Source organism: Oryzias latipes, chromosome 1, assembly GCF_002234675.1.
Source record: "Oryzias latipes chromosome 1, ASM223467v1".
Lineage (NCBI taxonomy): Eukaryota > Metazoa > Chordata > Actinopteri > Beloniformes > Adrianichthyidae > Oryzias > Oryzias latipes.
The window spans coordinates 13,152,627-13,176,491 of record NC_019859.2 but is presented as its reverse complement, the minus strand read 5'-3'; the positions used below and the strand labels follow the sequence as shown (position 1 = coordinate 13,176,491).

Here is a 23,865-nt window from a genome sequence, read left to right as displayed (position 1 = left end):
AACTTATATGTGTGAGGATTATTATTTATCAAGAACAGCATTGCTCTTCTATCTAAAAGTTTCCAGCAACTGAGAAAGAGTTGCTTGACTTGAAGTACACAAATCTAGTATTTATTTTTTCTTTACCTCTGCAGCCTAGTGGCTTTTTCCCACAGTTCAGGTGAGAGACATATTAATGTGACAAGTCTCCTGGAAGACGCATAAAAGAAATAAGGACAGTCATTAGCCAGCCAGCAATAAAAGATGGATTCACTTAATCATAAACTGCACTCCGGTGCACTCCAAAGATTTTCTCAGTCTGTAACCTACATGCAGCATCTGCACACTTTTTAAAATGTATCTGACCCCCTTTTTTTTCTTTTGTTTTTTTTTTATTAATCCTCTTTGCAATGGTGACTATTCTTACTCATAATGCTTCCCCTGCAGATGTGGGATGTAGGTTACCGTCCCATTACACCATGAAAGCTAAAAGAAGGGACATCCTTTCCCTGCAACAATTGCAAGCTATGTTCTCTAACTAGCATACCAGGCCAACCCCAAAACCTACTTGATGCAGCATGAAGAAGCGTGACAGGTACATGGCAGGGTGGCTTTTGCTGTAAAAATTCAATGTATTACTTCATTGGTTGACTTGGTGAAGCAACAAAAAACACAACCCTTTTGTCATTGTAAAATAATATAATGTTTATAAGATTAAGTAAAACTTTTAGCCTGTGCAAGACAGAATATTCCATACTTTGATTAATTGATTGCTTAAAATCACCCTTTTTCTACAGAAAAACCCAGATACGATTCTCTATCATTTTGCTATCTGCAGTCAAATCCGCTACTTTCAGTTTGTATGCTTTAATATCACCAATGTGGGATATTAATATTAGACATATTAGACAAGCAGAATCTAGTCTAGCAGGATCACCAAAGACCTGGTGTGAAACAGTGGATCGGTAAAATTGGGTGCAAAGGTTGCAGGGAAAGCTTGTTTGAACAAAATGAGGATTTAATCTCTGAATTGTTTTTACTGCCACTGTCTGGAAACAGAACGAGTGGGCCAAATTCAAACGTAGACTGAAGAAAAAAACAGTAAATGTGATGCAAATGAGTCTGCAACTCAACCACTTGGTAGGAAGCCTTAGGCATGTTGTGTTATGTGGAGAAGGACTAATACGGTATCATTTGAATGTGGAAATTAGTTACAGACAGCCACAAATGAATCTAGATCCACATAGATTATGAGGTCAACTTTCCTTTAAAATTATGCTTTGTTTAATTATCATGAATTCTGTATATATAATATATATTATATTATATATATAATATTATATATATATTATATATATATATATAATATATATATATATATTTTTTTTTTTTTTTTTTTTTTTTTTTTTTTTTTTAAACGCCCTTCTCACCCTTCCGCGGTGGTTTCTCCTCTAAGCTCGGGTCCTCTACCAGAGGCCTGGGAGCTTGAGGGTCCTGCGCAGTATCTTAGCTGTTCCTAGAACTGCGTTTTTCTGGACTGAGAGGTCTGAGGTCTTTCTGTTCTAGCAACTCCTCCAGCTTGGGGGGTTACTGCCCCGAGTGCTCCAATTACCACAGGCACCACTGTCATCTTCACTTTTCAGGCTTTCTCCAGTTCTTCTCTGAGTCCCTGGTATTTCTCCAGTTTCTTCTGCACACATGTTCCTGTATATTATTCCAGCCACTTGATTGTGGCGCTCCATGTATACTTTACATAATGAGATGTGAGAACAAGGTTCTGTTAAAATATTTATATATGTACCGGTATATAGAGTGAAGTCAGTACAGGCATGGTAGCAATTACCATGACAACACACCACACCGCGTGTCAAATAGACTGATTATTGTGAAAAATGCTTTAAATTTAAAAAATGACAAGATTACCATTTCCTGATTTAATAGTTATGTTTTTACATGAGTGACAATAAAAGCCTGATAATGCGCTTCGAGATGACCAAGTATTGGACTTTGTTGAAGCAGCCGACACAATCAAGTGATAATGGACACCACATCAGAAATTATTGCTTACATAAAAAATAGTTATAGATTAAAAATGAGATTTACACTATTTAAAAAATATGATGCTCTACTTTGTCTGTAATAAGATAATCATGATTAATGCAATAATTTGACACCCCTTGTTTTTTTTTCCTGTCATGCAAAGATGTTAGCTTGCTGTCACATTCTGCTGATATATCATTAGACAAAAGCTCTGCATTTGATTTCTCATCTGATTTTTAATAAGTGATGAGGAAATTCAAACAAATGCAGATGAGGAAGATGCCAACTCCATGTAGAATTGTTGGTTTCTTACCGATTTAATAAAAAAACAAGAAAGAAAGAGTAAGGGACATGGAGTTTTCCACACAGCAAGTTCTGAGGTCTTTACTTTTGTGCCTTCTTCCCTGCAGCAGCCTCTCTGCGGAGTCACTTCTGGTGGTTTTGAGGGTTGTCAGCATAAAAGCTTTCGTGTTCTCACTGGTCAGGGCATCTTTCACAGGAGCAAACCTTAAGCTAGAAATTATTAATGTTTGTTCCTTTTAGTGTATAGATGGGGAAAAAAGAAGTGCACTAATGGGAGTGACTTATGTAATCCTATTTCTAGCGATTCAAAGAAACTTTAGCCTCTGATGAATACATAGAAGAACAGTTAAATCAATACAACTGTTTTTAGTTTTAGATGGTGATTCATTAGGTATAGGTTTTAATAGTAATTACTATTCTTATTATTTGTTCAACGATTTACTGTTTTTTTTTTTCCAGTAAAGGTATTTATAATGTAATACAATATGTTTGTGGTATTCTTTTGTGATTGTTAAGAAAGTAAATTGGGTGACATGTTGGGTGACTGAGAATTTATTGACAAAGGAAAAACCAAAGCTATTTTATGTCTTTTTGTGTTAATTGCTAATGGTCAGCAATTGCTAATTTGTGCCCAAATACTAGTTCGTGTGCACAAAATGCTTGTGTGCTCACAAAATGCTCATGACGCCAGTTTTTGGTCACTAAATATTATTTTGTGCGCACAAAATGCCAATTTGTGCACAAAATGCTAATTAATGGCCACAAATAATTAATTTGAGGTTACAATCAATATTTTATTATTATTTTTATAGTCCATGTCACTAGTTTAATTATGTTCCTCTTTTATTTTTGAATCCTGCTCCCTGACAATGTAATTGCAGTCAGCAAAACAAGGCAAGTAAAAGTGCTGTGTAACGCTAAGGGGGGCCTGCAGGAGTTTTTTGATTGAGTCTTTGATCCACGCAGCAGGGGGGAGGTGTGGTCATGAGGGTTACTCAAGGAGAAGAGTTGATCGAGCTCAAAATATAAGGTGAAAAATGAATAACTGGACATCCAACAATCTTTTTTTTTTTGAAACAGAGATTTAGAAAAAGTCAGACGTCTTAAATTCTAAATTTTATTCAGGACAGCACTCCATCATATCAAAACCTTGGTTTATCATGTCTCACATGTTTCTCTCTTAAATAATTAGTGCATTCGTCTTAAATGTGAGATCTAATGTGATCGAACTGGAATTGACTTTTCACAAGGAAAAGTTACAACTTCTGCAAGAACATCTACATACATGGTCATGGATGATTTGTGGGGTTTGGTCTTAGCCGCCTTTGGTGCACATCTGCGTATTTGGCTATGAGAAGCTTTACTTTGTCAAATTATTTGGTTGAAAACTCTTGAAAGTAGTTGATAATGTTTGTCAAACATGACCAATAATCCCAAAAGAATGTAGTCCATCAGTATTGCGCAGCGATAAATCTCTTTTTATTTGGGAATCTTTGTCCTTTTGTCTTCTTCAAATCGCTCCTCGGTATCTAGAATTTGCTCTGATAAAGCCCCTCTGTGGTAAAACACAGCCACCGTGGTGTTCCCGCTGTCCTGGCTTCCTCTGGCGTTTGTGGAGACGCTCAGCTTGGTCACCAGAGAGCTTTCCCGCCTGTGATGTCCTGTGTCGTTGCTTGCAAACATGGTCTCCACCGCTGCGCTCACCACAGCCAAAAAGCCGCGTCCGCGGCAGCGCAGCAGGCGCAGGAAGGCGTCCCTGAAGTCCGCGTTAAACGCGTAAATGACTGGATTGAGGGAAGAGTTGCTCCATCCGATCCACACAAACACATCGAATGTTTTTTCGCTGACGCAATAAGGCCCCCGGTGGGCTCCTGGAGCTCGGGGCCCCGGACAGAAGGGCTGAGCGCAATTAAGGATGAAGAATGGAAGCCAACAACAAACAAAGACACCCATGATGATGCTGAGAGTTTTCAACACCTTTGTCTCTTTCCTGATGGAGACTTTGAGCTCGCTGTGGGACTGCCTGGGACAGGGAGAGTCTGCTTGAAGACTTATGCGGGACTGATAGGAGTTTCCATTCGCTCCAAGTTCGGTGCACATGTGGGGAAATAATTCAGGGATGTGAGATCTGCAGCTCTGCGCGTGCTCCGCAGCTCGCTCCAAGGAGGAGATCACTCTGATCTGAGTCTGGGCTATCCGGTAGATGCGGGTGTATGTGATAATCATTATAACAACAGGGATGTAGAAGCTAATGAGGGAGGAGGAGATGGCGTAAGTGCGGCTCAGGCTGGAGTCGCAGCTCCCATCTGCGCTTTTACCCAGTGGCATCAAACCCTGACCGCTCAGGTCACCGATCTCCGCCCGGTGCCAGTCCAGCTGCACCGGGACAAAAGAGATCACCAAGGAAACAGTCCAGGTCATCCCAATCATGACGAACGCCACCTTCTTGTTCATGCTCCTCTCGTAACGGAACGGGTTGGAAATGGCCCAGTATCTATCCACGCTGATGACGCACAGGTTGAGGATGGAGGCAGTGGAGCACATGATGTCGCAGGCCAGCCAGGTCTTGCAGAAGCTTCCAAACGGCCAGAATCCGGCCACTTCGGCTACAGCTTTCCATGGCATCACCAGCACGGCGACTAGGAGATCCGACAGAGCCAAAGACACGATGAAAATGTTGGTCACCTTGGCGCGCAGATGGCGGTAGCGGGAAACGGCGGCGCACACAGTGAAGTTCCCTAAAAGTGTCCAAATGATGAGCAGAGCCAAGACGCAGCCGGTCAAGGCTCGGTGCGCCGGCAGCTCCACTGGGCTGGCAGTTCCAACCTGCACCAAGGCGGTGGTGTTACTCATAGCCGGGTCATGCGCGCGGCCACATGTCGGACTGGACGCGCATTAGATGCTCAGGCTGATCTGCGCCGGAGCTCCGAGCGCACAGCAGATTATGATTTACTGAGGACCATGCGCATCAGCTGACAACTCATACACACACGCATGCACGCGCACACACACGAGACAATCCGGTCACCTGAAGAAGCCGACAGTTATGCAGTGAGGGTTTTGATCAGAACATTTCACATCTCTTCAGGCCAGATTATCCATCCTCTGTCCTCGTGAAGCTTCATCATGGTTCAGATTATAGAAACGTGCTAATCCTGTTCAGTTTTTTACTCGTTGAAGTTCACGTGAAGCGAACTTTTATGATCTGAGTCTGTTTAGAAGTTAACTGCACTCGAACAATAACTCGAAAACTGACCCCAAAAAAATCACATTTTAATATTGTGTTTTTATCTCCAAAATTTGAAACATTGAAACATTCACAGTGGGACAAATTGTACATTTTCCTACTTCCTTTTTTATTATAGGAATACTTAGAAGCCAATATTTTATTAACATTTTATAATTTATGACACAGGCACAGCTTGTAGATTGTAAGAGAAAATCTTGTTTTGTCTGTTTTGTCTCATTTGACATGTTGCAAAAACTTTCAAAAAAGTCTTCTTCTTCCTAAAGCAATAAGTGTTTAAATTCATAAAGGTTCATAGCTTGGTCACATATTAGCTTTTTTTTTTTGCATTAGTAGTTTTGAATTTACACTGATACATGTGACTCAAAATCTTTAAAAATCATTTAGTCTTCTCATATTTTTCATGCTGTGCTAGTGTGGTGATCCAAATGCTTGAAAACAGAGCATTGTAGAAGAAGACTAAATGTAATAAATACAATTATATATTTTTCCCAATATCAAATTGTTAATAATGAAAAGCTTGAACTGGATATAACAATTAAGTGACAAAATAAGGAACATGGAGCAGATTGAGCCTGGATTTAGTTTTTAAAAAGTGAGTCAACTCAAACCTGTTTGCTTGTGGATAAAGAACATAAAATCTTGTAAGTTAAAGAAAAACAAACCAAGAAAACTGAACATATTCTTACAAATAAGGGGAATGTTTAAGTTATGGTCTAGAAATCTTTGTGGAACTATTTTACAATGGGGAAAAATTGTTTCGATGTCACTTTTTTAGTTTAGTCTAATAAGATCAAATTTGCTTGTAAGAAAATCTCCTTACTGAAGTATTATCATGGTTCTTGTTTTTCCCCTAAACTTTGCCTCCAAGTGGCTTAACCAGGAGTCTGGAACCTGAAGCTCCAGAGTCGCATGTGGCTCTTGTCCCTCAATAGAAGCTCTTTGGCTGAAAAAAAATAAAACAGCTATTTCTAAAAAGCAAGGGTCAATAAATGAGCATTGATTTAATTTAGATTAGGCCAATTTATATTTACGAATGAGGTGAAGCTAGAAGTAAAATAAACTATGTAAAGGTTTTTACATTCCTGCTGACATGAAGAGGCTGTGTCTGCTCTACACTTCCTTCAGAATGCACAGACTTCAAAAACTAAGCAAACTTTGGGTAAAAATCTGATCCTTTCTTACTCAGTTTGTTGTATGAATTTAAAGCTCAGATTACCGTATGCTGCAGAATTTTGTTAGTAGCTATCCAGAGGGGAGTTGCCAAAAATATTAAATATTTTTTATACACATTTTCTACTGTCAGTGGTGCCTGTGGTAATTGGAGCACTCAGGGCAGTAACCCCCAAGCTGGAGGAGTGGCTGCTACAGATACCTGGAAAGACCTCAGACCTCTCAGTCCAGAAAAGTGCAGTGCTAGGAACATGATATAATACTGGTGACAGTGGTGCCCGTGGTAATTGGAACACTTGGGACAGCACAAAAAAAAACACCTAGATGATTTATACCCCTTGTGCTATCCAAGGCACTTTTACATTGGGAGTTGGGTCATCTAGACCCACCAGGCAGTGCTCTGAACCTTTTTTCTTCAATGATTTGTGATCTTCACTGGTGTCCATGGATTACATGAAATCTTTCCACCTTTATCCACCTTTGTCATGGTAGGGAGATCATTAACAAAGGACTTTCAAGAAGTGCGATGATCAATAGTTTAATGCGTCGGTTGACATGGTTTAGTGTTTTGAATAACTTCACGAGCAACTTTTCTACCTGGCCATAGAAATTACATCGGTGACGCTCTCTCTAGCTTCAAATTCTAAAAGTTCAACATTTTGTGTGGTGACACTCATGTAAGTCCTAATTATTACAAAAAAGATATGTTCTAAATTTTCTTAAAGACTGAAGTAACACTTTATGGCTTCAATTAGGGTTTGATCAGTAAGAAACAGGCCCAAATGGACCTTTACTGTTAAATGTTGCAGAGCCCTGGGCTAAACATCCATGGAAAAGTACTAGATTTTTTATTCTTCTTTTTCCATTATAATGTAAGTCTGTCAAAATGATTATTATCTTTTTTATTCAGTGCAGACAAAAAGACACAAAAGATATAATTATGAATTACATCACAGCTTAGTAGAAAAAAATAAATTTTTGTTGACTTGTAACTGTCTGCTTATTGCAAGAGTTGATACTTAGACCCAGTTTTTTTATTGTTGATCCTACTGTACCATAGAGATCACAGTCTGACAGACACGGAACAATCCTTTTGCACCACCACAGGGTGGTCTCCAAACTGCTTTTCGAAGAAAGAATGTGTTTCTCATTATGTTGCTCAACAGGTTCTTAAAAAATCAGAGAAAATGGGGGGGCAGAGGACAAAAGACGAAGTGGCAGTCCTTAGAAAGTGTGGTGTGCAAATCCTTTGAAGTACATGCCCCTATTAATGCTTGAATGATTCACGGGTCAGTGTTAAGGAGCTTAAGAGAAGCAAAGAAAGAAAAAGAAAAAAACACAATGGTCTTCTAACTGTTATCTTAACAGGAGCAGACTGAAAATGAAAGGAAATGTGGCCACTTTCCAAGAAAAAAACTTGAAGTCATGAATCCAGAGAGGTACTATTCAAAGATTAATAGTCTTGGTGCCTAAAAGCAGAACACCAATGATTGGTGACTCTGGAAATCTTTTGCTGTATGTGTGTGTACATATGTATTTTTGTCGATCCAATAAAAAAAAACATATATATCTATGCAGTCTCACACCCTTTTGATTCAAGTGGATTGTATTTCCAAAGCAGGAAACCGTCTGTCAAAAAGAAAGAACATTATTAATGCTCTGAAAGATGAGCGCAATCGCAGTTTAAGTCATGATTGCTGGGATAAAACCCCACGTTTCCTCTGAGAACACAACCAGATGGCACAGCTGAGGTCACACTGTCGGTGAGAAAAAGTGAAACAGCCCTCCAGCCGTAATTCCTCTTTATTCATGACAACAGGGTTTAGTTTACAGTAGAGATTTAGATGATAGAGGCAGAGTCGGCCGTACAGGACAGAGGGCAGGGAGATGATTATCAGATTACTTCCATCATCATTGAGAGAATTTGTGCATTTGTTTATTTAGGCCATGCACAGGAATTACTTCTCTGTTACAAATAAAATGATTTAAAAAAAAACTTTAACATTTTCTCTTTTTTCCTGGCTTACGAAATGTTTATAAATTTAGGATGAAATCACGACTCCACTTGTTGGCACTGAAGAAAAATTTACATTCAGAAGAATTCCCATGATGTCATTGAATGCAGCACGGAGATCCTATCTTCTCCAGAGCCATGTTCAGCCCCAGCAGCCCCATCTCCTGCACGTATCCAGTCACATTCATCCCAGTGCAGCTCTTCTCCACAGAAATCTGCCCATTAAATGCACATATCTCCCCACACTGATCCCTCAACAGGAACATGTGGCTGTCAAACCGTTCCCTCTCGTTTTGCAGACTCTCCTGCAGCAGCCTCTTGAGGTTTTCTTCATTCCATTTTTGCTGCTCCATCTTGGCCTCCATCAGTCTTAACTCTTGCTTCAGAGCCTCCGTTTTCCGTTTCTCGGCTCTCAGCTGCTCCATTTGCACGGCGATTTCCCTCTTATTGTCCTCCCTTTCTCGTCGCAGCTTGTCCTCGATTTCCTTCTTCCTGTCCTCCTCGTTCCTGCCCAGCACCTCCAGGCTCAGGATGAGGTTGTCCAGCTCTTTCTGCAACACATCTCGCTCCATTTGTTCTCTCTGTCTGATGGCTTGCTCTATCTGTTTCCACTGAAGCTCCATCTCCTTCTCTTTCTTTCTGTACTCCTCTTTGTTTCTTTGGATCTTCTCCTCCATCGACTGTTTCATCTTTTCCTCGTGCTTCAGTTGATCGTCTAACATTTTATTCACTCTGTCGAGTCTTTCTTGGAGAGCTTCTCTCTTCTTCTTTTCTATCTCCATCAGTTTTGCTACTTCCTGTGACTTCTTGACCTCTATGTCTCGCTTCAAAGCTTCCTCGCGATCTTTTGCCAGCTTCTCCTCTTTCTCCTTCTCCAGCTCCTGTTTTTTCTTCAGCTCCACCAGCTCGGCCTGGGTTTTCTGATGAACTTTCTCCAGCTCCTTCTCATACCTCACTTTCACAGCTTCCATGTGCTTCTTTCTTAAGAGTTCATCTTTCTCAAACAGCAGCCTCCTCCCCTCCCGCAGCTGATGAGCCAAATCTTCCTCTGTTTTCTGCAGCATTTTGCTGTTATAGTAGCTTTCGCCGTTGCCTTGCATCAGACCATCCAGCAAGCCGAGCAGCTCGGTCACTTGTTCCCTGTCCTTGTGGTTCTGATTGTTGAACACGCAGTACCTCCCCCCACATCCGGCCACCAGCTCAGCAAGTTCCTTGCTTTGGTCGATCATACACTCCTTCACAGACGTGTCCTCTTCCAGACGGTCTCCATGAGTAAAAATCACCACGGAGAAGCTCAAAGCATGGGAACCCATTGCATTCTTGATCTGCTGCACTGCCTCTCTCTCATCCTGAGTGAACCTCCCAATCGGAATGATGATGAGGAAGGCATGGGGCCCAGGGAAAAGCAGGCTAACGCTCCTCCTCAGCTCCCTCAGTACCTCTTGTTGAGTCTGTTTGGTGTCAAACAACCCTGGGGTGTCAAGGATTAGCAGCTGTCGCCCGCGAAATTCTCCACTTGCCCTGTGACAACGCTGTCCGGCCGAGGCACTGCTGACCTTCAAATCTAAGACTTTGCGGCCTAAGATGGTGTTGGCCGTGGAGCTTTTGCCGCTGCCTGTCTTCCCCAGTAAAACCAGCCTGATCACAGTAGAGGAGGGGGTGGCTCTCTTTCCTGAGAAAAAAAAAACAAAATGTAAAAAGAGAGGACAACAAAACAATAATGACAGAAACAATCAAAGTGTTGAGTCTGACCTGCACAGTTTATTGAGGAAAGCTGCTTGGTAATTGATGCCATGTTGTTTTTGATCCCGTTCTCCACAAACTGGGAGCAGAGGACGACTTTCAAGTAAATACGTGCAGTGGTAGTGGGTGTGTTCCATCATGTCACATGTAATAGCTCCTCTGAACTCTAACCGTCATCATCATCATCTGGCTCCAAACGTCTATCTTGGGGCACGTGTGGCCCAATAGTCCGTCTCTGAGCGTGTTTTCTCTGTTTCTGAGAAAACACGCTCCAGCCGAGTTCTGATCAATACCCGGGGGATGTTTGTCCTTCAGCTGGGATCAGATTTCAACAGACTAACAATGATCTGACTCTTCAGTCTCTTTATCATGAAAGTGTGAGCTGATTAGTTCTACAGAAACCACATATGGATCAATAATCCAGGCTGAGGATAATGAACCGTCTGCAGCTCTTTGACCATAAAAGGGATAAACGCATAAAAGGGATAAACGAATTAAAGAAAACCACTCTGCACAATAGTTGCATCCTTTTAAACTTGCTCTGACTTCATTTTAATTTGGAAATCAGATTGCAGACTTCAGTTCACAAAAGATGAAGACAGTGGTTGGTCCACTGGATCAGTCCGACAAGTTGTAGCCAGTTTTTATCATGGTGTGCTCAGACTTTAGACAGTCTGGTGACACAACTGTTGTTGTCAAGTTGATTGTATCAGAAAAGTGGGATTTACTCTTTAATCTTTCTTTGATACTTTTGCTGGGAAGCCTAGTGGGGTTTTGTTTGCATTTTTCTTCATGCATAAAATATTAAGAAATAAAGTCAAAGAGAAGAGCTTTGGAACAGGAAGATTTACGCTTTTCATCTTAACTTGCATTCAGAATTATTAGTGTTTTGCTTTGATTTTAATGATTTCAGAGTCCAGTTAAGATTTTGTTCAATCACCGCCTACTATTTTATGTTGTTTTATCAAGTTTTCTTTTCAAAGGAAATATCCATCAATCAGAGAAATTTCAGATATAAATTACTTTTGAATTTTACTCTCAAAGTTGTATTCTTTTTTGTATTCTATTCTATTTTTTTACTTCGGACATAATTTTTGTTGCATCATTTAGATAAAAGTACCCTAACTCAATGAGCCAGAACCTTAATTCGACTTTAACACTGCCCCCTGGTGGCTTTTGTGACTACTGCAACGTCAAAAGAATACTTTTACTACTCTGTTCTGTGGATCTTTGTTTTGCAGATTGCAAAATTCACTTCCCTTTATCTTTGAGTATCCCAAAAGAAAACAGAATTATCTTTAAATGTAAAGCACAACTGCTGAAAAAGCCATTTTTTATTTAAAGAAACCATGTCAAAGTCCAATATTTTGAGTGATTTCACTCAGTTGTGCCAAAGTGCAAGTACTTTTTTAAGTGTGTCATTGTCACTATCTATATTTGCATACAATGTGAGGGAAAAAAGGATTTGGAAGTCCCTGATACTGTAAGTTGCCCCGATTGAAAAGATGAGGTCTGTCATGTTTGTTAACTTCATCTGTGAGTGAAAGTCCTCTTGAAAAGCTTTTTATGTCCTTTTTCACAATCAAAGCCCCCAAATACTTTGTGTTGATCAGAATTTGTCCACGTTTTTCACCAGATCAGTGACCTTTTCCCTCCAATCGATCAAGCGTTTTTTTTGTCTTTCTTATCAGAAAACTGGGGGCTTGTTTTGCTGATAAATGCACAAATACTGTTTAAATGCACAAAAACTGTTTAAACTCCTCATCTGGATGCTTAAAACCTGACATCAGAAACATTACCCCTATTGCTGGTTGTTTTGCTGTTTGCTAATCAATAATGGAGAGCCCTTGCATGTTCAAGGAAAGGTCTAGATTGTCTTACGGCTCCGCAGCTCTGTGACATGAGCAGAAACTCCTGACATTACCTCCCTTCCCTAAGAGACTGTAAGGGGGGATTTCTGAGTGGGTTTGTGGTTAAAGAAGTGCCTTGTTTACCGGAATTTTGTCAGAAAAATAACAGTCACTTAAACAACACAGATCTGAAAACAGTTTAATTGCAGACCAAACTTGATGTTGTAAAAGTGAAGGTCAGGGGAAGCTGTGAGACTGGTGTCAGCGTAAAGATGACAGAGTTGTCAGGATGCCTTGGCGATGATGAGGATGCTCATGAGGAAGACCATGAAGAAAAATATCCACATGAAGAACCTGTCCATCACCTTGGCAACCTTCTTCCATTCTGCTACCTTGATACATGTCGCTCTCTGCTCCCGGAAGCAGTTGGCAATGTACTGGATGTTCTTCACCAGCTGGAGATCAGACGGGTACGTTAAAACAAGCCGTTCTAGGAACAACTGAGCAAAAATGAGATGGGAAGTGGTCTCACCTGTTTGTACTGAAGGCAGGGGCAGCAGCAGGGGCAGGACTGATCATGGTGCTTCTCTGGGGGGTACAGAATCCGCTCTTTAATCCCCCCATTCAGGTGGTTTCTGGGCTTTGGAGAGGCCTGGTAGTCCATCTCTCCTCTTGGGATGCGGTGGTAGTGCTGCGTGCAGTCTTGATTGCTCTCGCCTCTCCCCAGCCTGGCTGTGTTCTTGTTCTGGTTGCTGCGATGGTGATGGCAGCCATTAATGCTGCCGTTTGCCTGCCCTTTGTGATGTTGGTGATGCTGCAGGCTGTACTTGTGAGGATTGCTGTCGTGATGGAGGAAGCTGTCATGGCAACAGTCATCATAGTAGACACTCTCAACACCCATGGGTTCTTCTGGGTACAAGGGGGTCCTCTTACTCTCCGGTGTGGTGCAGTTCTCCCCCACTTCGTAAACAAAGAAAATCTTTGACATGTAGTCGATTATCAGAACCTTTGCCCAGTGAGGGACTGGTTTGGCCTCGGCTCCACAGAAATGAATGTTCATGATGAAGATGGTAAGGGATGTGGATGCTGTGATCATAGTCATGGTGGCGATGTAGTACTTCCCTATGAGAGAAGATTAAAAAATAATTAAAAATGGAAGAAAACTGTTGAAAAGAGGAAAATCCAAAATTGCAAAACAAGTTAGACATTTTTTTTCTGTTGGTAAGTAAATTAAAAGGTTATACTTTTATTTTACATATTAAAGTAAATAGGTTACACTGAGTAGTTACAGCTGTTGTGAGCTTTATTATTTACCACTTATCCCAAAACTCTCCAAAGCAGACTCTCTTGCTGTCAATGAAACCAGAAAAAGGCTCTAAAAAATTAGCTATCTTCTCTTTTCAAAGGAGATACAGTCTGTTTTGCATTTGTCTAATTGGAAAACACAACAAAATTCTTTATAACATTATAAAATCAAAATACATTGAACTAAAAAAAAGTTTGAATGGTGATAACTTCCAAAAATTGTAAATTAGTTACATGAAGGATTTCTCCAAATACTTTCATGGCAGGGACATAAAAATTCATGATTTCTAAGTCAAGGCTTTATGAAATTGAGATTACATCAACAGAGCTCCATGTGGACTACTGCTACAAATCTGAACACATTTAATATTAAAGAACTAACTTCTAAGCGAGGATTAATAGTGTTTTAATGGAGGCCACAAAATACTTTAACTTGCAGAAGATTAGCGCTAACTGTGCAGGATGCCCATTCCTTTAATTGTAAAAATGTAAATAAAATGAAATAAATTAATGCCAACTAAAATAAAAGTGCTTGATTCACAAATTTGTTTTAAAACTATCTTCAAGCCACCTTTCTATTTATTTACAGTTTAAAATCTGTTGTACAAATATGTTTCTTTATTATAAACTGTAATCCAAAAAAACTGTTTTGTTAAAAAAACAAACATATATTGCCATTTAAACTGCAGGCAGAGTTCCCTGCAAGCAAATACTACACTGGAACAATATTATATGGTTCTACAATTTTATTTTAGACAGAAGATGGAGAAAATCTTACCACCTTTAGAAAATAATAAAAAGGATCAGACAGATCAGGTAGACTTTTAGGAGTGTAACAATTAATCAACCTGATTGATTAATTAATTTATGTTCCTACAATCCAATCAGATCAATCTGTCTGAGGAAAGTTGTTAATCGATTTGAATTGACATGTACCATTATGAAATCATTAAAAAATTAAATTAATCAATTTCAATCGATATAGTAAAATATGGGAATCGTTACACCCCAAATATCTTGTAATCCTCTTATTGTATAGACTAAAGTCTGAGAATAGCGCAGACCTATGTAAGGCATGCTTTCTGCAGGAGGCATGCTCTCAGCCACCAACAGCTGGAAGACGGTGAGCGCCAGCAGCACCGTCACCCCCAAGGACACCTTCTCTCCAGAATCGGCCGGCAGGTAGAAGCCCAACGGAGCGAGGAAGGAGATGAGGAAGCAGGGCAGGAGGAGGTTGAAGATGTAGAAAGAGGATCTGCGCTTCAGCAGCAGCGTGTAGGTGATTTCTGTGTAAGGATCCGAGCAGCAGCCGTACATCATGACATTTCTAACTGCTGGCATGCCGTGACACTCCCACTCCACATTCTCCACAAAGTCAGACAGGTCACCACTGTCCATGCCCAAACTGATGTCCACCTGTGAGCCGAGCATTATGGGTAAACAAGATAAAAATGATTAAAATGTAGCAATTATAAGAAACCCCCCCCCCCCCAGTATCTCTAAACTATCAGCATAATTAACACAGTAACATAGTTTTTGGTCAACATGAAAAAAGGGCAAATTATATGACATAAAAATACCTCTGTTCTTTCTCTCAATTAAATAAAGTTTTCTGATTATAAATCTCATCCATATCATTGTCTTGATGGCAATTTTTATTTTAAAAATATACTGCCTTGTTATCAAAAAATAAATCATCTATGCTCATGGCTTCCTCCTGAGGAAGACATCATTTTCTACAAAAAGCGTTTGCTTCTAACCATTAAGCTTTTTTAAACCAGAGAAACAGTTTATCTAAAATGTTTGAAAATTTGAAGTATTGTGCATTACAGTGGCGGACTAAATTGTTGGTACCCCTCAGTTAAAGAAAGAAAGTCCACAATGCTCACTGAAATGACTTGAAATGTTCAAAAGTAACAATAAATTAAAATTTATTGAAAAATAAATCATCAAAATCAGCCATTACTTTTGAGTTGTTGATTAACAGAATTATTAAAAAAAAAAAAACTAATGAAATAGGGCTGGACAAAAATGATGGTACTCATGACTTAATATTTTGTTGCACAACCATTTGAGGCAATCACTGCAATTAAACGGTTTCTGTATTTGTCAATGAGCCTTCTGCACCTGTCCACAGGTATTTCGGCCCACTCCTCATGAGCAAACTGCTCCAGTTGTCTCAGGTTTGATGGGTGTCTTCTCCAAATGGCATGTTTCAGCTCCTTCCACAAATGTTCAATGGGATTCAGATCTGGGCTCATAGAAGGCCACTTCAGAATAGTCCAACGCTTTTCTCTTAGCCATTCTTGGGGGTTTTTGGCTGTGTGTTTTGGATCGTTGTCCTATTGGAAGACCCATGACCTGCGACTGAGACCAATCTTTCTGACCCTAGGTAGCACATTTCTATCCAGAATGCCTTGATAATCTTGAGATTTCATTTTACCTTGCACAACTTCAAGACACCCTGTGGCAGATGCAGCAAAGCAGCCCCAAAACAGAACTGAGCCTCCTCCATGTTTCACAGTAGGGACAGTGTTCTTTTTGTTGTATGCTTCATTTTTGAGTCTACAAACATAGAGCTGATGTGCCTTACCAAAAAGCTCCAGTTTTGTCTCATCTGTCCAAAGGAAATTTTCCCAGAGGCTTTGTGGCTTGTCAACATCCATTTTTGCAAATTCCAGTCTCGCTTTTATATGATTTCCTTTCAACAGTGGTGTTTTCTTTGGTCATCTTCCATGAAGTCCACTCTGGCTCAAACAACGACGACTGGTGCGATCTGACACTGATGTACCTTGATCTAGGAGTTCACCTTTAATGTCTTTGGAGGTTGTTCTGGGTTCTTTGGATACACTTCCAACTATCTGTCTCCTCAATTTGTCATCAATTTTCCTCTTCCGGGAACGTCCAGGGAGGTTGGCTACTGTCCTGTGGGTGTTAAACTTCTGAATAATATGTGCCACTGTTGTCACAGGAACTTCAAGCTGCTTAGAGATGGTTTTATAGCCTTTCCCTTTACGATGTTTGTCTATAATTTTGTTTCTAATGTCCTGGGGCAATTCTCTCCTTTGCTTTCTATTGTCCATGTTCTGTGGGGTACACACCTTTTACCCAAACAGCAACGGGACTATTTGACTCCCTTTTAATAGGCAGACTGACTGATTATGGGTTTGAAAACAGCTGTGATGTCAATTAAAGGACATACCTGAGTTCATCATGACCCCCTGGGCAATTAGTTCTCAGTCTTTTATGGAGGTACCATCATTTTTGTCCAGCCCCATTTCATTAGGTTTTTTTTTTTTATAATTCTGTTAATCAACAACTCAAAAGTAATGGCTGATTTTGATGATTTATTTTTCAATACATTTTAATTTATTGTTACTTTTGAACATTTCAAGTCATTTCAGTGAGCATTGTGGACTTTCTTTCTTTAAATGAGGGGTACCAACAATTTTTTCCACCACTGTATCTGATGTGGTTTTATTTTATATATTCCTTTTGTGTTCGAACACACCTGATTTCCATTGTAGGTCCAGGATCCAAAGGTGAGATTGCACGATTGCCAGTCAAAGGGAAAGTAGGACACGTCCACCACACATGAGCTCTTAGTGATGGCTGGAGAGTCCCAGACGATCTCCCCATTATACCGCAGCTTCACGTTAGTGGTAGACGGGCCTGAGGACTCCTCATCTGCTCTGCAGACACCAAAAAAAAAACTGTTGGAAATCTTTAAGCTCTCATTCCATTTTAATTGTATGTACTTCATTTATTCATCTACATCTTTAAGTCTTTGTCTCTCCTCTCTGGTTACTCCACTTACTTGTTGTAAAGGACAATGTCTGGCTTCCACACCCGGTCACTGGGGATGTTTATCATCTCTAAGTCGTCGTAGTCTTCCTTGTCCCACTTCAGGTATGCGTCATGCCAGACCTGTCTGATCCACAGGTAGGTGGTCAAGACCTGGTTCCTCTCATCCTTCAAAAAGTCACAAAGTGGAAGTTATAAAAATGTGGACATCGTACAGCTTTCTAAAACAGTTTTAAGTCACAAAATAGAAAGTAAAGCCTTACATTTTGAAAATGAAAAAAAATCCTTAACCCTTGTGCTATCTTAGATGACCCCACCCTTACATTGACGTGTTCTCCCTACCATGACAAAGGTGGATAAAGGTGGAAAGATTTCATGTAATCCATGGACACCAGTGAAGATCACAAATCATTGAAAAAAAAAGGTTCAGAGCACTGTCTAGTGGGTCTAGATGACCCAACTCCCAATGTTAAAGTGCCTAGGAAAGCGCAAGTGTTAATAGATAATAAAAAAGGAGCAACATGAACCAAGTGACAAGCAGGCAGTTGTGTCAGAATTTTCAGTTTATTAAAACATCCAATAATAACATATACATTTTTGGTATTTTATTGTTTTTCAGCTGCTTTATTAGTTTGTTCTCTGCATCATTAGATGAAATACAAAGTAAATCCAACTTAGGGTTTTGGGTTTAACATATTTTGTATTTCTTTGAGGAAAAACCAAGACAAAACTTTGAGGAAAATAAAAACCCCAAAAAAAATCCATCCCCCCACCCCCAGTTGTTTCCTGTTTGATGGTATCAGACCCTGACATCAACACACAGGAACATTGGCCTCTTCTGTGCGACTTAAAACTTTTATAACATTAAAGTTTGTGGGTATTGGTTGATGTTGAAATATTTGGAGGTCAGACGGCTTCGCATTTACCCTCTGAGATACTTTGATGGCCAAATGGTTGCTTCAAAAACTCAGAGATACGCAGGCCGTGTGGTTAGATAAAGCCCCACACGAACACTTCACAGTCTTTGTGCTTGACAGGTGATTTGGCTTTTAGGTTTTCTTTAAATAGGCTTTTAGGCATAATTGATATTGTCTCCATTTTACTTTTCTCTGTCCAAACGAGACTCTGGGTTTCCTCTGCACTCGTTTTTCAAACCTAACAAGTACTAGTATATTTTTGGGAGTTTTTTTTGTTTGATTATGCTTTTTTGTGTATTTTTTTCTATTTTGACTGAATTTTTTTTGTTTTGAGCATAAAAACATTTGCTTATTAATTCCGATGCAGCTCTTCTCTACCATTCTTCCACAATATAGCATTGCATAAGTGTAGATGTTACTAATCTGTTGTTTCTTCTAAGATAATTAACAATGAAAACAAAAGATGGAGGCATGTGTCAATGTCAGGAGTTGATTTGGGTAAAAACATCAACAAAACAGATTATTTAAAGAAAGGTTTACCTACAAATAAATAAATAATTTTTTTCTTTGCATTTTGTTTTGAAAATCATTTTTACAACACTAAAAAAATAGCTTATACATTTCCTTAAGACAGTGTTTTTCACCCCTGAGAGATGGTCATGTGTGTCATGAGAAGTTATCCAGTTTCACCTAATTGGTCTAAAAAACATTTAGCAATGCCAGGATATTAGCTCCATGTACATCCAAACACGTTGTAACACTGAGAAATATGTAAAAATCGTGTTTTTGTTTATTTGATTAATTTTTAAGACCGTTTTTAAGAATGACTGTATTGATCACACAGACTATCAAATCAAATCAAACTTTATTTAAATAAAATGCTTGTAAATTTGTTTGTAATGCTTTGTTCTCAACAAAACAAAATACGGAAAGTAATTAACTGTAAAATATAAGAAGTATTTTGGAAATTTTTGTTTATAGTCCCCAACAGCCCACGGTCTTTCTCAATGTGTAGTTTTGAATTTGTTTTTTATTCTTTTTAAAAGAGCTTCCTAGATGTGTTTTATGGATTTTTATTATGTTAGCTGAGTCAAATGCTCACACGGACATCTTGCCTTTTATGTATTTCATTCTGACTTTTTTAATCTTATTGCAAACATAAGAAATGTGGACAGGCACTAGTCAGGTGCACACGTCATTATATAGTGGACAACCCAAAGTCTCGTTACAGTGATGTACCCTAGTGTGGTTTTGTGTTGAGTGATACTGCATGTCTAAGCATCCTCTCTACTCACCATATCTTTGATCTGTGACAGTGTGATCTGCAGGGAGACATTGAGAGCTTCGTCCGTGTCCTCCACAGGTCTCAGGTCGCTGGAATAGTCCTCCATCAAGTCTTTCAGAAGTTTGCGGGCATAGTGACCCTGAGCACAGTGGGACACTGAGGGCAAGAGGACATTGCAAGATAGATGAAACACACAAAAAGAAATTACAAGCTTTAAATGTTAACAAAAAACTTGCAACAACAAAAACGAGTCAAAGCTGACTTGATTTCTGTAAGACAAACTTTATGTTTTCCTCATTGCACCAAATCGGTTTAATATTCAAAACAAACCTTGCACTAAAAGGCTGATCCAAACCATCAGTGCTGCCCTCTTCATTTTTTTGTAAGTCACCAGCCGTGGGATCAATTATTCAGCCAGGCAGAGTCTGAAAAAGCCCGAGTCCACATTTGGGGCATCATTTGATTCTGATCTTCTTTTTTGCTCTGCATAGGCTGAGCCAGCCCAGACCACAGAACATTCTCCAAGTCTAACATCCTGTCAGAAGCTCTGAATGCATTGCTAGCTGTTAGTAGCAGGTCTCTCCTGTCTGTGAGTGTAATTGCTACTCTGGAACTGGACCTGAGCGGAGCACACATGCACTGGAACACAGGTTTGCTTCTTGTATCACATTGCACAGTGTCACTGGGTGAAATGTGATCCTGGCCGTGCTATCCACTTGTGTGACAGACACACACCCGTTCTCAGCTGGACCGCACATGTGAAAATCACAAATGAGGAATTATTCCAAATGAACAAAGTCACCATTGATGTACCTTTATGCATCCATGTCCTGCTTCAACTAAATTAAACTGTTTCAGAAATATAAACACTATTCCACATTTTATTTTAACATTGTGAAGAATATTATTTTCTTTTGTCTCGTTCAATTTAACTTAATTATATTTAAAAAGAAATCCCACTGACACATGATCTCATCTTCTAGAAATCCACATTACACAAAGAAAAATAGGATTTTAAGATGTAAAAATGCAAGACAAACATTTTATTTTGCTCCTAGTACATTGATTTTAAATTAGGAGCAAAGTGGATGTTTCACAGGCCAACCTCAATGAAATAAAGAGATTTAGCACTATTTTCAAAAATACATGACAGATGGCTGATACTATTTTTCAAACATGAAATAAGAAAATGTATCGACAAAGGTCTCTGGTTCTGCAGAAAACTGCACGTTTTGATGTAAAGTGTTAATGTGTCAGGCAGTTTCTGTGGTTCTGAGCTCGCACAGGACAGGTGTTTCCTGGGTGTCTGTGAGTGTGCATGTGTGAGATTGAACGTACAAAAAAAAACCCTTTCAGAATAAAACACAGGCGAAGCACTGTTGTCTAAAAATGTCCCTACATGCATTTCACTCAAAGAGAACGCACTTTGAACATCTGCTATGTTGCGAAATAGTAAGATTGAGATTTTGAGATAAATGTTTAGAAGAAAGAAACAGATGTGTGTGAGTTTTGAAAGTGCGTGTGTGAAGCACACTGCAGTATTGTTGCAACATTCAGTATTTTGTTTCATCCCAGTCCCTTAAATGAAAAACAGAGCATTTATTTTTCATTTTCCCAATAAGCAAAGCATTTTTCCCCTAAATCAATGCTGGAGTGAATGACATCTCCCCTTAATGAGTTTATGAGGCATCTGTTGACTGGATCTTTTATCATTGGGCTGTGACTTGAGTCCAATGTCTGCATGAGCACGCCAAGCACCCTGACATATTGACTTCCCCTGCAGGCACAAAAAGACACCCCTGTTTGAACTAGTTTCACTTGAGTTTTACAAACTGAGAAAAACCAAAGCAATGAGAAAGAAATGCATCTATATGTCCATATAATGCCTATATTATCCTTTTTAAAGCGCCTGTGTTTTGTTTTTATTTAAATGCACACGGTTGAGCTTTCTAAAGCATTATTTTGAGCAAAAACTAGAAGATTTCTGGTATTTTTTATCTTGTACTTTTATCTGGTACTTTTATCTTGGACAGCTCACATCAGCTAAGATGTCATCTGATAGAATTATATCCTCAAATATTTAAAACTGCAAGCTTGTTAAGTGCAATTCTTGCAGTCAAAGCAGCAGATGATGCAGCTGGTGAAGCATATTCTTCATTTGTGGTTTATTTACAGAGCATCGATTACACCTGCATGCAGTTTAAAGACCAAAGCTTTATAGAAGAACCAAAAACAGATGAGAAGCTGCTCAGTAGGTTGATAAAAAAAAGCTGTTTATCTTGATATTGTTTATCTTAATCTGATGTGTCAGTAGGATGTAAAAAAAAAGCCATTTTCAAACTACGGAACTTTTTTTTCCTGCTGATCCCAGAGAAAAATGTAACGATGTTTCATTTCTCAAACAAAACAAAATGGTCTTAAAACACTCTGAAATTCTTTTTTTTTTTCCTTTGAATTTCAAATCCCAATTTAATAGTTTGAAAAGAAAAACATAAATGAAAGCAATAAAGTTTGAGGAAGCTCATACAAGATATTAAAATGTGATCAGTGAACTATTTCTGGTCTTCACAACAGAAAGACTGAACGTCAAAAAAATCTCCACTCTGGTACCATCTGTAAATATGGGTGCAGAGATGATCAGTGCAGGACAGAAGTCCCTCCTTGAGGGTGGCCTTTTACAAGAGCAAATGAGAAGAAACAAGAAAGTTTAAAAAAAAAAGGATCTTTACCGTGAATATTTACCCCACTGAGGCCAGTGAGGCGCTGAGCACTACTCATATATTAAAGTTAAAGTGTAACATTCGTGCATAACAACAGAAAAGCAAAAGTAGCTGCACTGGTAAGTCAATTTTTAATATGATTGGCTGCGACTGCTGCTGTGAACCCCATTCAAAATGTCTGCATTTTAGTTTTTACCCCCCGCTTTTCTCTTTACTTCAACCTTCAAAAATCTCCAGAGGCAGGAGTGAGCACACCAACTACCACTAACTGTGAAGTGGCTCGTCTCGTACGGCTGTGCACACCACTAGTGTGTCTGTCTCTGTGAGACGGAGACATGAGGATGAGGCGTTGTGGTAGCTGTGGCGAAGCGCACACGGAGGCACAAAAAGACATGACCACAGCACAGAATGAAACACGCTGCACAGTCAAAGTTCAACATTTCTCTTTGTTACCTGTAACAAAAGATTATTAGATTATTTTTATTATTTTTTTCTACTTGGGCAGCTCTAAACTCAACAGGTTTTTGTTGACTTTAAAAACACATTAATGTCAATTTTATCTTTACTTTTCTTTTAGTTTTTTAGGAGTTGTTAAATTCCTGTCGCATTTTTCTGCTTCAATTATTAAGCTTCAGCGCAGTTCCTCTGCTGTTCAGGTTATCACATTAGTTTGCTGGACATATGTGCAGAAAATCAAAAGATATAAAATTTAGTTTGTAAAATGTGGGAACACGTAGATGTTAAAGATGCTTTCATGATGTTTCATGTAAATGTGTGCGCTTTTGCACACTGGGATGTGGTTAGGTATTCTTCAACATATTCTTTAAAAGTATGGAGCCTCTCATCCTCAGAACTCTCAACACCACAAAAAGAAGGTTACGCCAAGAAAGAGCAGGAGAAGGAACTTTTTTAACTTTTGAGTTGCACCATCTATTATTGCTATGTTAAAATATGCTAAAGGCAAAGAAAATAATATTTTTTTACCTTTATTTAATTAATTAGGAATTTTTCATCATAAGGTTTGGTAGGAACTAAAATAATCTATGTTTAGTGCATATCAATCATAGTGCAAAGGCTTTTAAGTGAGGTGTTATCAACTAAGTATACAGTTTTCAGCTGTTCAACTTTCAACTGTTCGGAAAATAGTCTTCCTTAAAACATGGTAAAAACATAGTAAACAGCAAACAAGTCCAGCCAGCAACTGCAAGAACTATCTGATACAAATCCTCTATCAATACTTTTTATTTAGCTGAATGTTACTACATAACTATTCATGACGATTTAAGGCACTACTTTCATCCATAAGTGTTCATTCAGAAAAAATAAATCAACGTAACAAATGGAAATTATGTGCGTAATGTTATTATGTAATAATAATAATGTAATAATAACATAACATATGTGTTTGCGTATAATGTTTCCTAACAGGTTAAATTATTTTTGCCAAACCATCTGAAGCTAAAATTCTAGAAATAAGATTAAAAA

General features: G+C 39.0%; 3 protein-coding genes across 3 annotated transcripts; all 3 read right to left on the bottom strand.

Annotated features, from left to right (window-relative positions):
• Positions 1-3,162: 3,162 nt before the first annotated feature.
• Positions 3,163-5,544, bottom strand: LOC101173366 (D(1) dopamine receptor-like). Its single transcript, XM_011475048.3, has one exon. It carries the CDS (start codon positions 5,173-5,175, stop codon positions 3,802-3,804), a length of 1,374 nt encoding a protein of 457 aa, XP_011473350.1. The 5' UTR covers positions 5,176-5,544; the 3' UTR covers positions 3,163-3,801.
• Positions 5,545-8,526: 2,982 nt separating this feature from the next.
• Positions 8,527-10,589, bottom strand: LOC101167342 (GTPase IMAP family member 7). Its single transcript, XM_004065746.4, has 2 exons — positions 10,509-10,589; positions 8,527-10,428 (listed from the first exon to the last, which is right to left on the bottom strand). The coding sequence occupies exons 1-2, from the start codon at positions 10,549-10,551 to the stop codon at positions 8,855-8,857; spliced, it is 1,617 nt and encodes a 538-aa protein (XP_004065794.2). The 5' UTR covers positions 10,552-10,589; the 3' UTR covers positions 8,527-8,854.
• Positions 10,590-12,532: 1,943 nt separating this feature from the next.
• On the bottom strand, positions 12,533-20,199 carry chrna9 (cholinergic receptor nicotinic alpha 9 subunit). The gene is made up of 7 exons (XM_023956601.1): positions 19,991-20,199; positions 19,671-19,816; positions 17,472-17,626; positions 17,166-17,346; positions 14,719-15,070; positions 12,882-13,471; positions 12,533-12,804 (listed from the first exon to the last, which is right to left on the bottom strand). The coding sequence occupies exons 1-7, from the start codon at positions 20,034-20,036 to the stop codon at positions 12,634-12,636; spliced, it is 1,641 nt and encodes a 546-aa protein (XP_023812369.1). The 5' UTR covers positions 20,037-20,199; the 3' UTR covers positions 12,533-12,633.
• Between the last annotated feature and the right edge of the window lie 3,666 nt (positions 20,200-23,865).

Coding starts and splice junctions, on each gene's coding strand:
- LOC101173366 (XM_011475048.3), bottom strand. CDS start 5,175: ATGAGTAACACCACCGCCTTGGTGCAGGTTGGAACTGCCAGCCCAGTG.
- LOC101167342 (XM_004065746.4), bottom strand. CDS start 10,551: ATGGCATCAATTACCAAGCAGCTTTCCTCAATAAACTGTGCAG. Junction 10,429..10,508: donor TTCCTCAATAAACTGTGCAG/GTCAGACTCAAC, acceptor TTTTTTTCTCAG/GAAAGAGAGCCACCCCCTCC.
- chrna9 (XM_023956601.1), bottom strand. CDS start 20,036: ATGAAGAGGGCAGCACTGATGGTTTGGATCAGCCTTTTAGTGCAAG. Junction 17,627..19,670: donor TGTCACAGATCAAAGATATG/GTGAGTAGAGAG, acceptor GACTTTTTGAAG/GATGAGAGGAACCAGGTCTT. Junction 13,472..14,718: donor AGAAAGCATGCCTTACATAG/GTCTGCGCTATT, acceptor CTTCTCTCATAG/GGAAGTACTACATCGCCACC.